The 10941-nt window shown below is 41.0% G+C and overlaps 1 protein-coding gene across 8 annotated transcripts in view; it reads left to right on the top strand.

Moving 5' to 3' along the window:
- The window catches only part of REXO5 (RNA exonuclease 5), an 89574-nt gene that overhangs the window by 53857 nt on the left and 24776 nt on the right, over positions 1-10941 (top strand). For 6 of the 8 annotated variants that reach the window (XM_070779180.1, XM_070779179.1, XM_070779178.1 and 3 more), the window contains 4 exons: positions 1477-1693; positions 1932-2116; positions 3247-3365; positions 6494-6779. In XM_070779180.1, coding sequence (XP_070635281.1) covers positions 1477-1693; positions 1932-2116; positions 3247-3365; positions 6494-6611 — 639 coding nt within the window. In that variant the 3' untranslated portion in view covers positions 6612-6779. Of the gene's footprint in view, positions 1-1476; positions 1694-1931; positions 2117-3246; positions 3366-6451; positions 6780-10941 lie in introns of those variants that run through there. The other 2 variants (XM_070779183.1, XM_070779181.1) reach the window with 2 other exon arrangements.

The raw sequence follows: 10941 nt of genomic DNA on the forward strand, positions 1-10941 counted from the left end.
GCTTCTCCATCTTTGGCTGCAAAGAATATAATCAATCTGATTTTGGTATTGACCATCTGGTGATGTTCATGTGTAGAGTCTTCTCTTGTGTTGTTGGAAGAGGGTGTTTGCTATGACCAGTGTATTTTCTTGGCAAAACTCTATTAGTTTTTGCCCTGCTTCATTCCGTATTCTAAGGCCAAATTTGCCTGTTACTCCAGGTGTTTCTTGACTTCCTACTTTTGCATTCCAGTCCCCTGTAATGAAAAGGACATCTTTTTTGGGTGTTAGTTCTAAAAGGTCTTGTAGGTCTTCATAGAACCGTTCAACTTCAGCTTCTTCTGCATTACTGGTTGGGGCATAGGCTTGGACTACCATGATATTGAATGGTTTGCCTTGGAAACGAACAGATATCATTCTGTCATTTTTGAGATTGCATCCAAGTACTGCATTTCAGACTCTTTTGTTGACCATGATGGCTACTCCATTTCTTCTAAGGGATTCCTGCCCACAATAGTAGATATAATGGTCATCTGAGTTATCACCCATTCCAGTCCATTTCAGTTCGCTGATTCCTAGAATGTCGACGTTCACTCTTGCCATCTCCTGTTTGACTACTTCCAATTTGCCTTGTTTCATGGACCTGACATTCCAGGTTCCTATGCAATATTGGTCTTTACAGCATCGGATCTTGCATCTATCACCAGTCACATCCACAAATGGGTATTGCTTTTGCTTTGGCTCCATCCCTTCATTCTTTCTGGAGTTATTTCTCCACTGATCTCTAGTAGCATATTGGGTACCTACAGACCTGGGTAGTTTCTCTTTCAGTATCCTATCATTTTGCCTTTTCATACTGTTCATGGGGTTCCTAAGGCAGGAATACTGAAGTGGTTTTCCATTCCCTTCTCCAGTGGACCACATTCTGTCAGACCTCTCCACAATGACGCGTCCGTCTTGGGTGGTCCCACACGGCATGGCTTAGTTTCATTGAGTTAGACAAAGTTGTGGTCCATGTGATCAGATTGGCTAGTTTCCTGTGATTATGGTTTCAGTGTGTCTGCCTTCCAGTGCCCTCTTGCAACACCTACCATCTTACTTGGGTTTCTCTTACCTTGGACTCTCTATCACTACTTAGATCTAAATGGTTTGTTTGTTTTATGGTTGCCCTTTAGCTTTCAGGGAAATCAATGGTATCTTGATGTTTCTTATGTAATTAAACCAGAATTTCATTGGTGTAGATGGCAGAGAACTGATTTCCATTGCAGGTGTTGGGGTGAAAAGGAAAGGTAAGGGAGTATTATTTACACAAAAATATTTACATTTTTATTTATTTATCTACTATGTAAGTTACTACCGTAGTTCTTTGGGGCAGTTATCATTAGCCTCTGTATATAGATAAGGAAACTGAAGAATTAAGTTACTTGCTAGTATGTAACAGGCCTGGGGATTGAAGTAGTGACTTTTTTAGCACTAATGCCATCTTTCCTTGGTTAGGTGCAGAGGCCTGTGACAGAACTCACCCTTGATTGTGACACCCTTGTGAATGAGTTGGAACAAGATTCTGAGAACCGTGGTACTATATACCTGTCTGGAGTGAGTGAAACCTTCAAAGAACACCTGTTGCAACACTGTAGCATCTTCCTGGGCCTGGAAGCTATGATCTTGCCTAAAGATCTTAAAAGTGGAAAGCAGAAAGGATATTGTTTCTTGAGTAAGTCTATGCCACCAAATATAGCCTTGGGGAAGGAGATTAAAGATGGTGATACCATGAGGTCAGAAAAAGGAAACATTCACCAAATAGGCTCTCCTGGGCTGGATCAGGTCAGCGTCTCCTGATTTTGTCCTTCTTCCTTGGCTCCGGGTGAGCTCTAACTCGGATGGTGATCAGTTTTGTTTTTGGTTTCTTCTTTTTGGTCCTTAATAACAGAACAGAGTATTGTTGTTTTCAGGGTTCAAAACATTTGGCAGTGCCCAGAGGGCCCTCAACATTCTCACGGGCAAGGACTGGAAGCTGAGAGGCAGGCATGCCCTAACCCCCAGGCACCTCCATGCCTGGCTCAGGGGCTTAGCTCGCGAATCAAGGCTACCAGGGGTTCGTGTCATACCTCCCTCTTCAGAGCAGGAGGCCTGGCAGGTGAGTGAGTTAATGACTGTATCCTGGGGCTTGAGGGGAAAGGTAGCTAGATACTTTAGTTTTCTTGGTCTTGGTGTTGGCCTTCTGATATTTATGGAAATTAGTCATGAGATTCCTGGCACTTAACTTCACTCTCCAGCTTCTTCCAGCCCTGGACACACCTTTCTTTCTCCAAGATATCTCATACTTTGTCTCCTCCAAACTTGCTAAAATCAAGTTTTCGAGGTGGCTCTCCAAGGGATTTTGAGGGGTTGATACAGGAAGTTGGAGAGCTGGACCAGTCTTAAGTGATCTAAGGTTTCCTGCAGTGTATATATACACAAGATGATTTTTGGTGGTCGTAGGTGGACCTCATTTTTCACCTTTTTTTAGTTATGAACTTTTTTTTCTAATATTTATTTAAGGTAACAACCACCACATTGAACCTATGATTACATGGATAGTATTATTTTTAAAGTGAAAGTGAAGTCCCTCAGTCGTGTCCAACTCTTTGTGACCCCATGGTATGTAGCCTGCCAGGCTCCTCCATCCATGGGATTTTCCAGGCAAGAAGACTGGAGTGGATTGCCATTTCCTTCTCTAGGGAGAAGGAATTGAACCTGTGTCTCCTGCATTGCAGGAAGACTCTACCATCTGAGCCCCCAGGGATCCCTAGTATTACTTAGATGAAGCTAAGGAGGAAATTGATTCACTTTAAAGAAAACCATTAGGGAATATCCAACAGAAGGGTGAAGATAGGAGGTGAGTGGCTTAAGTTTGGGAAACTCTGCCCTAGTCTCAAGTCCCACATTTAGCAGATGAGAAATAGAGATGAGAGCTCGTGAATGACTTGCCCAGGTCACAGATATGCTTAATAGCAGAGGCCAGACTAGAGCTCTCCTTAGTGATTTGGTTTCCCTAACTCAGGGCCCTGGAAGATCCATCTGGAGGAAAGGACAGTAGCTGTCCTAAACTGACTTGAAAGCCTGGGGATGCTGGGATGGGCCGGGAACCCTATAGTATAGATTCTGGCTTCACACTGAGGATTTGAACAGAGCCTTTCCTGGGAGCCTGAGGAGGAATGTTGCCATCTGTCCAAAAGTGAGCATTGGGTACCCTGGCTGAGTGTCTATATCTGGCTTTGATCCTAGATGCTGAACGTGGACCATCCAAAGATAGCTGCCTGGCACTGGGGCCGGAAGATAGAAAAGCTCTACCACAACCTGTGCCCAGGCACCCTCTGCCTAATCTTGCTGCCAGGAACCAAGAGGTAAGGACTGAAGGGTTGTTCCTTCATGATTCTGACCTCTGGACTTAAGTTTTTATTGGAGAAAGGCCTTTGGTTGATGTCCAGGCACATAAATGAAGACTGAAATGAATCATCTCTTTAACTCTCACAGTGCTAAGAGATAGGTTATTGTATTCCTATTTTACATGTATTTGCTCTTCTATAACTACATTTTGTGGTCCCTCAGAGAGATGGCTCATCCCAGTTTAAAGGCAGAGATCTTAGATCCTGCAGCCTCTCTAGAACAAGAGGCACTTGAGTAAAAAATGGTCAACTTCTAGGCAAGGTACAGGCTCAGATGTGACCAGAGCCTACCTTTCCCACATATAAGGAATGTGTTCCTATCTTCCCTGCCCTTTCCCCCTTTACCAGTTCTATTAACTTTTAAGAGATAGGGCCTGTTTTGTTGATTCTAAGCCTAAGGAGTGGTGAAGCAGGATTCTGGGTCTAGTCCCAGCTGTATCACTTAACTTTTCTGACAAGTAGTGGCCAAGCCACCTTCCTATTATGGATCTATTTCCCTTTGGTAAGATGAGGGATTTAAAATAAGTCAGTAATTTTCAAATACTTTAAACTGTAAAAATGAAAGTGTTAATAGCTCAGTCATGTCTGACTCTTTGCAACCCCATGGACTGTAGCCCACCAGGCTCCATGTAATTTCCCAGGCAAGAATACTGGAGTGGGTTGCCATTCCCTTCTCAAGGGGATCTTCCCAACCTGGGGAGCAAACCCGGGTCTCCTGCATTCCAAGCAGATTCTTTACCACTGAGCCACCAGGGATCAGTTCTTTAAACTATAAAACCCTTTATTAAAGAGAAAAATTTTGATGTTAAATCTTTACTGAGGCATAAAGATGAGCAGTTCTGAAATGGGTGAGTAGGTATATGAATGAATATGTGTATTGGGGGAGGAGGGAAAGAGGGCAGTGGCTCTTTTGAAATAAGCAGTTTGAAAATCACTGGATTGTATTATTTCTAATAAGTCCCTTAAAATTCTGACATTCTAGGATTATTTCACAGGCCCAGAGTTCCAGGTAGTGAAACATGAATGAATGCCTCAGGCCTTGAATCCTGGATCAGAAGTTAATTTCCTGTCATAAAATTCTTATAATATGTATTAGGAAGCCTAGTGAAACAGGCTTCCTGCTGGGTAGCTTATAAGAATTACTGTCTCTGAGAAACAGAAATAATTACTAGATGTTTACAGCAAAAAAAAAAAAAAAAATCTTGGACTGATACACTTTAAACAGGCTTATAGGTAGACTTAACAGTTAAGAGGTTAAAAAGTGACCCACAATTGCCAAAGAGAAAAAAAGCTTTTTGGTTAACAGTTTGGTCTCTAAAAGGGGCAAACTTGAACTTGCCTGGACAAAACTTCTCAGAGCAAGTGCTATGGAGGTTGAGGTAAAATAGGCAAATCTTCATGTACCAAGTAGAATACTTAGCTTGTAAGTATTCTACCCCCATTGTGTAGGTAAACTAAGCCAAGAGAGGGTCAAAGCTTTCTTCTTCTAGAAGTGGTTGGGATATTCTCAGGGGATGAGGCCTTAGAGGTGGGAACACTGGGTCAGGGAGCAAAAAAGCAAAAAGGTCCCAAAGGCATGTTTGACAAGTCAGGAGAAAACTGGAAACAGCAAATCCTGTAGTAACAAAACCTGATGTTGGTCCTTTGTTTCAAAAGTTACACTCTCATTTCTGTAGTCATAATGATCTGTAGCCAGCAGCAGGAGTATGTTATTTCCCCGAGCTATAAGCCTTCTGTGTGACTGACTGCTTGTGGCCTTTTCTGTGCAGTGTCTCCATGATGCCAGCAGATAACACTTGAGAAACAGTAAAAGTGGCTCAGGAAGGAGTAGCAAGGAGAGTTGAAGGTTTTCCCTCATGGTGGGAGCTTGACTCAGCTCTTAATAATTGCTGTAATTCATCAAACCCTTAATAAATGTCAAGTAGTGCTAAGTGTTTTACATGCAGTTTTGGTTAAGGTTATTGCATCTCCATTTTAACAAGATGAGGAAAAGGCTCAGGTTAAGCACCTTGCTTAAGGTTACAACAGCTTGTAAGTGCACAATTAATACTTGAATTATTAAGTGTAAACTGTTACTCGCTCAGTCATGTCTCTTTGTGACCCCATGGACCCACCAGCCTTCTCTGTCCATGGGATTCTCCAGGCAAGATTACTGGAGTGGGTTGCCATTCCGTTCTCCCGACCCAGGGATCGAACCCTGATCTCCTGCATTGCAAGCGGATTCTTTACTGTATTTGAATTATGATTGTCTCTAATTTCAGAGCCACTCTCCAGCACTCAGAACTCCAGTTCTCCATACTCAAAAGGCCTGTGGCTTGTTAGCTTAAGTTCAGACATTAGGTGGAGACAGATTCCGTGTTTGTCTTTGCTCATTTCTGCCTCCTCCGCCTTGGAGAGCACCTCAGCCCTTTCACCCAATTCCATGAGTATTCACTATGAGGTCGTAGGAAACTAAAATATATCAGGTGACTCCTAAATTCTAAGCAATATGCTAGGTGTTTCACAACATATTAAAAGTTAACATTTTTAAGTAGTGCGTGGCATGTGATAGGTGCTACAGAAGTAGTTTTAGCAAAACAACATTCTAACAGCAGTTTAAAAGGATTCTGATGACAGTCTGTTGTTATCTACAGCAGTACCTACTCAAGGTACATTAGCTGTTTGGGAGGAGTAAATGAGGACACATCTACCGTTCTTACTGCTTTAGTTGCAGTAAGTGCTCCATCTACATTAATATGTTAGCTGGTATAGTCTACAGTCCTTCCCAAAGCCCTGTGAGATAGTAATTTAAATATTTAATATTTCTTTATCGTTGAAGAAACTGAGTTTGAGATCATTCACCCTTAGTTGAGATGTGCCTCACATCTGTTAAGTGGCAGAGCAGTGATTTGATTCTGGGCATCTGGGACTAGTCAGTATTCTTTCCATTGAACTATTTTCAGCAGGCAGCTTTCCATAGGCTGTCTGCCTACCTGGCCCTCACCCCCATGGCACACACACATACAAAAAAACCCTTTATCCTTTACCTTACTTTTTGTCAACAGGGTTGAATGAATGGTTAACTGTCTACTGCTCCTCCATTACAGCACTCATGGATCGCTCTCTGGCCTAGGACTGATGGGAATAAAAGATGAAGAGGAAAGCACCATTCCACAAACATGTGTTTGTGAGTCTGCCCACCACCTTCCGGGTGTCATTTCTTAATCCCTTGTGGGCAATGGCAGAAAATGTGGTCAGGCTGCAGGCACTCCACAGGCTGCCAGACGTCTCTATATAGCAGACAGTTTGTGGAAACATTGTACTCACTTAAGAGTCTAGTCCATTTATATGGCATGTACAAATTTTCAATAAATACCTAAAATTAAAACCTCATCTTTGAGGGGAGGCTACCAGTTTGTACTTTGGTGTCAGTGGGTTTATATACAAGTATTCTAGCAGGTGCTTATTTATGTAGCACTCCTATTAAACGGTATACTGTATATAAGTAAGGAAACCAGGAAGAGAAAACCCAGACAGTATGTGGTTTGTCAAAGTTGTAACATCTGTGAAGCAAATTTCTGTAAGGCAAACTACTTTCTATTGAATGACTGTTATAAAATTGAAAGAAAAAGGCTGACTGAAAATCTGGCAGGTCCACAGAGGAAAATAGAAGACTCAGCTTTTAACCAAACCAGGAAACCCTCTTACAGTTCAATTTTTAGGAACGCTCCCTTCCAGAGTGACTGCAGTGTTACCTTTACCAGTAGGTGCCTCCAACACCAGCAGTCCTAACTTAGAAGCTTCAATTTCAATAAAAAAACCTTTGCTTTTTAAAATATTAATTTTCAAATTATCAACATTCTGTGTTGGGAAGGACATGGGCACAGGCACACACAGTTCCAAAACTGATAGCTGATACCAGCTGCCCTTCTGAAAAGATGAACTCATCTGTCCAGCAGTATCATTCCAAAACACTTTGTAAATTGCTCCCTACCCTAGGACCCAGCAGTTCTACTCCTGGAGTATTACCCTACAGTAACAAGATAGTTTCTCAAAAACACGTATGGAGGAGATGCTAAAGGGTTATTCAGTGGAATTCTATCCTTTAAAAACTATGGTGTGTAAATAAAATCTAGTGAAAGATCTACAAGCAACAGCAGACCTCTGGATCCAGACTACCTGACTCTGAATTCCAGCTTTCCTACTTTTAGTTGTGTGAACCTGAATAAATTATTTAACACCTCTGTGCTTGGTACATAACAATGGTATATATCTTACAGGATTGTTGTGAAGATGAGATTATGCATTCATAGTATATCATAGGTTGTATAATGCATGGAGAGTTACAGAATAGTCTGTACAGTTGAGTAGAAAAAAGATATGCATAGGTTTGGAACAAAACCTGGAAGGCTATATGGCAAAATATGAACAGTTTTTATCTCTGGCTGGTGGGACTGGCAGATTCAATTTTACCAAATGCTTTTTTGAAAGTAGGCTGGTTTGTTTTTTTAAATCAGCACATATTTGTTTTATAATCAGAAAAAAATAATTTACTTAAAATTAACTCTTAAGTTTGGGCATTTGAGTCCATGTTTAATCCTTTAAATGCAACTTCCACAAGATCTGGAAGTTGGGAACCAGAAGCCAGAACTGAAGAGCTTGATTTTGGATTGAGATACTACCATTTGAAGTTCCCTTGTAAATTCCCTAGGTGGACTGCTGATCTCAGCTGCAAGGCCTTGAGAACATCTTGAAACAGTGTTGCTGGATTCTTTCCTACTGCAGAACTCCAAAGCTGTGGGAGTTTAGCTGCTGTTTACCTCTGAGACTCCAGTCCTGAGACACAAAATAAAAGTCTGCCTGAAGGTTGGCACTTCAGCTCTGCTGCTGGGCCAGTCACTTAACCTTGTTTGAGCCCATTCCCACAGCTCTGTAAAATGAGGATGTATCTACTTTTAAGGATATGAATATTCAAAAATTCAGTTTGTGAAAAGACGAGTAGTGGAATATGTTATGAATTATTTTCCCTCTCTGAGCCTCAGTTTCCTCATTGAAAATTTTTTTTCATTTTGGCCACAGCACACAGCTTGACAGTTCCCCAAAGAGGGTTGACCAGGGATTGAACCCAGGCTACAGCAGTGAAAGTGCAGAATCTTAACCACTAGACCACCAGGGAACTCTCAGTTCCCTCATTTTAAAGATGGCAACATAATTACCTACTTCATAAGGTGGTTTTGAGAATTAAATTAGGGAAACCCTACATTTTATTGAGGATCATCTTTGAACTGCAGACTCACAGAGCAGATCAAGGCTCCCTGTGCCAAGAGCACTCCCTTTGCTCCTAGGGACAGCCAAGGCTTTCCTTTTTCTCGATGGGCAGGGTGAAGTTTCCCCATGGGCCCCCAACTCTAGAACTCTGCAGAGATAGGCCCAGACTATAAAGTCTCTTGAGGCTCCAGTCTGCACACATTGTTCTTTCTGCTGCTCCCACCTTTTGGAAGCCAAAGCTGCCAACTTGGCCTCTTGCAAAACACATTCCATTCATAAGTGCGTTTGTGCATTTTTCCTCCCACACCCTTCTAGGCAGCCACTGCTGAGCTGCCAAGGCAGCTGCTAGAGAAGCAACTTCTCATTTGGGGGAAAAAAGCAACTCAAAGGATTTTCACAGAATACTTGGTTTAGGCTTTGAACATACTACTCCCAAACTTTCTAGCCTCCTCACCCATATGGGGTTGTTTAGTAAAACCACTCAGCCATGTTATTTTCATTTCCTTTTGTCACCCATTTTGTAAATTCTTTGTTATAAAGAAAACCCATTAATGGAAACTTGAAAAATCCAGAAGTTAAAATCATACCTAATCCCACCAGACCACTATTTTACAATCATACATTTTCCTCTATTCAAAAGCAGTTTTTAATAGCGGCATAATATTCCAACATGCTGATGTGTGCCATAATTTCTAAACCAGTCCCAAGTTGTCCCTAAATGATGCTGCCAATCATATCCTTGCACATCTTTGGCAGATAATTATTTCTTGAGGAAAAATTCCTAGAAGTGAATTTAATTGGGCTGAAGTATGAACCACTGAAGGTTTAATTCCAGAAAAGTTTTTACCTTGTTTGCTAGCATTTTTTCAAATCTTTGACAATTTGATAGATTTAGAAGTTTTTCATTTTAGGTTTAATTTAGGATTTAAAATCTATTTATTCGAATACCCTTTAGATTGTCATCTACTATTTTTTCCAGAAGCTTTTGGCCAATTTGTTTTTAGAGTTGTCCATATCCTTTGCCCATGTTTCTGTTGTCTTTTCCATAATGAATTTTCCATTCTGAATTTTTAAGTTCTTTACAAATGTAGTGTTCATTTGTCAATTACTGCAAAAATGTTTCTAGTTTTTTAAGAGGTTTAGAAGGCTGTTCTTGTCTATAATGATATTTTTCTATTTGCTTTTATGCGTAAAAAGTTTTGACTGATCCAGAGATAATATCCACTGATTATATTACATATATTTTTTAAATGATTTAATTTTTTACACATTACCTTTCTTCCTCCTAGAACTTATTTTGGCATAGGTAACTTTTCACCAAATATTTAGGTTTTATCCAATTACCTATCTTTACTTATACAGTAAAGGAGGCTTTACTGTAGTCTGTGTATTCAAGAGCCTTGTGTCTGTGTCTTTTGTCTTGTCTCACACTAGTACCGTATCATTTGGAGCTCTGTATTATACACTCACCTTCTCAGCAGCAACACCCCAGATAAACATGGGCCCAGAGTCCTCATCAGCATGGATTACAAAACATTATAGAGTTAGATGCTTGCTCTGCTGCTGACTGCATTGCTGCCATATTTCACTAACTTTCCCAGCATCCCACAAGGTAAGAAGAGAATCAAGGAATATTACATAGGAAGAATGTTAAACCCATATAAGAGCCTTATAGCTTTCATGAGAGAGGGTATCCTTGAAAGTCATAGCAAAGGAGGAGGGAGAGGTTAGGCTGGCTCCCTTGCTTTAACTTCCAGGCAGACTAACCCTTAGGGTCTAGGTCAAAATCCAGAGTTAGAGAATGACTTCCAAAGCTAACCCAGCCATGTACTTTGGCAGCTGTATTTGAGGGGAAGAAGCCAGCGCTGAGGTGACTACAGTACTCTGAACCCTCAGAACTACTTTCAGTATACCATTCCACATACTTATCTGGTAATACTGTTAGTTGCTTATCCCTTAGCTAGTCAAAAATTGGTTTTTAGCGATATATCACCATGACAACACTTTGAATAAATGGCCCCATATTCTATACAGGCACCCAAATCAGTAATCTTCACTTTATTATTTCTCATACCTCTTATTTGTAAGGCCCTGGCTGGGCTCATTAACTCAAACAGCCAAAGAAGACACAAGCTCAAGAGCCAACTGGGAAAATAAGTACATTTTTTAAGTGAGGAAAAAGTCATCCCCTAGATTTCCTGATGGCTCAATGGTCAAGAATCCACCTGTCAATGCAGGAGAAGCAGTTTCAATCCCTGGGTTGGGAATATCTGCTGGAGAAGAAAAT

Source organism: Bos indicus, chromosome 25 (assembly GCF_029378745.1).
Source record: "Bos indicus isolate NIAB-ARS_2022 breed Sahiwal x Tharparkar chromosome 25, NIAB-ARS_B.indTharparkar_mat_pri_1.0, whole genome shotgun sequence".
Classification (NCBI taxonomy): domain Eukaryota; kingdom Metazoa; phylum Chordata; class Mammalia; order Artiodactyla; family Bovidae; genus Bos; species Bos indicus.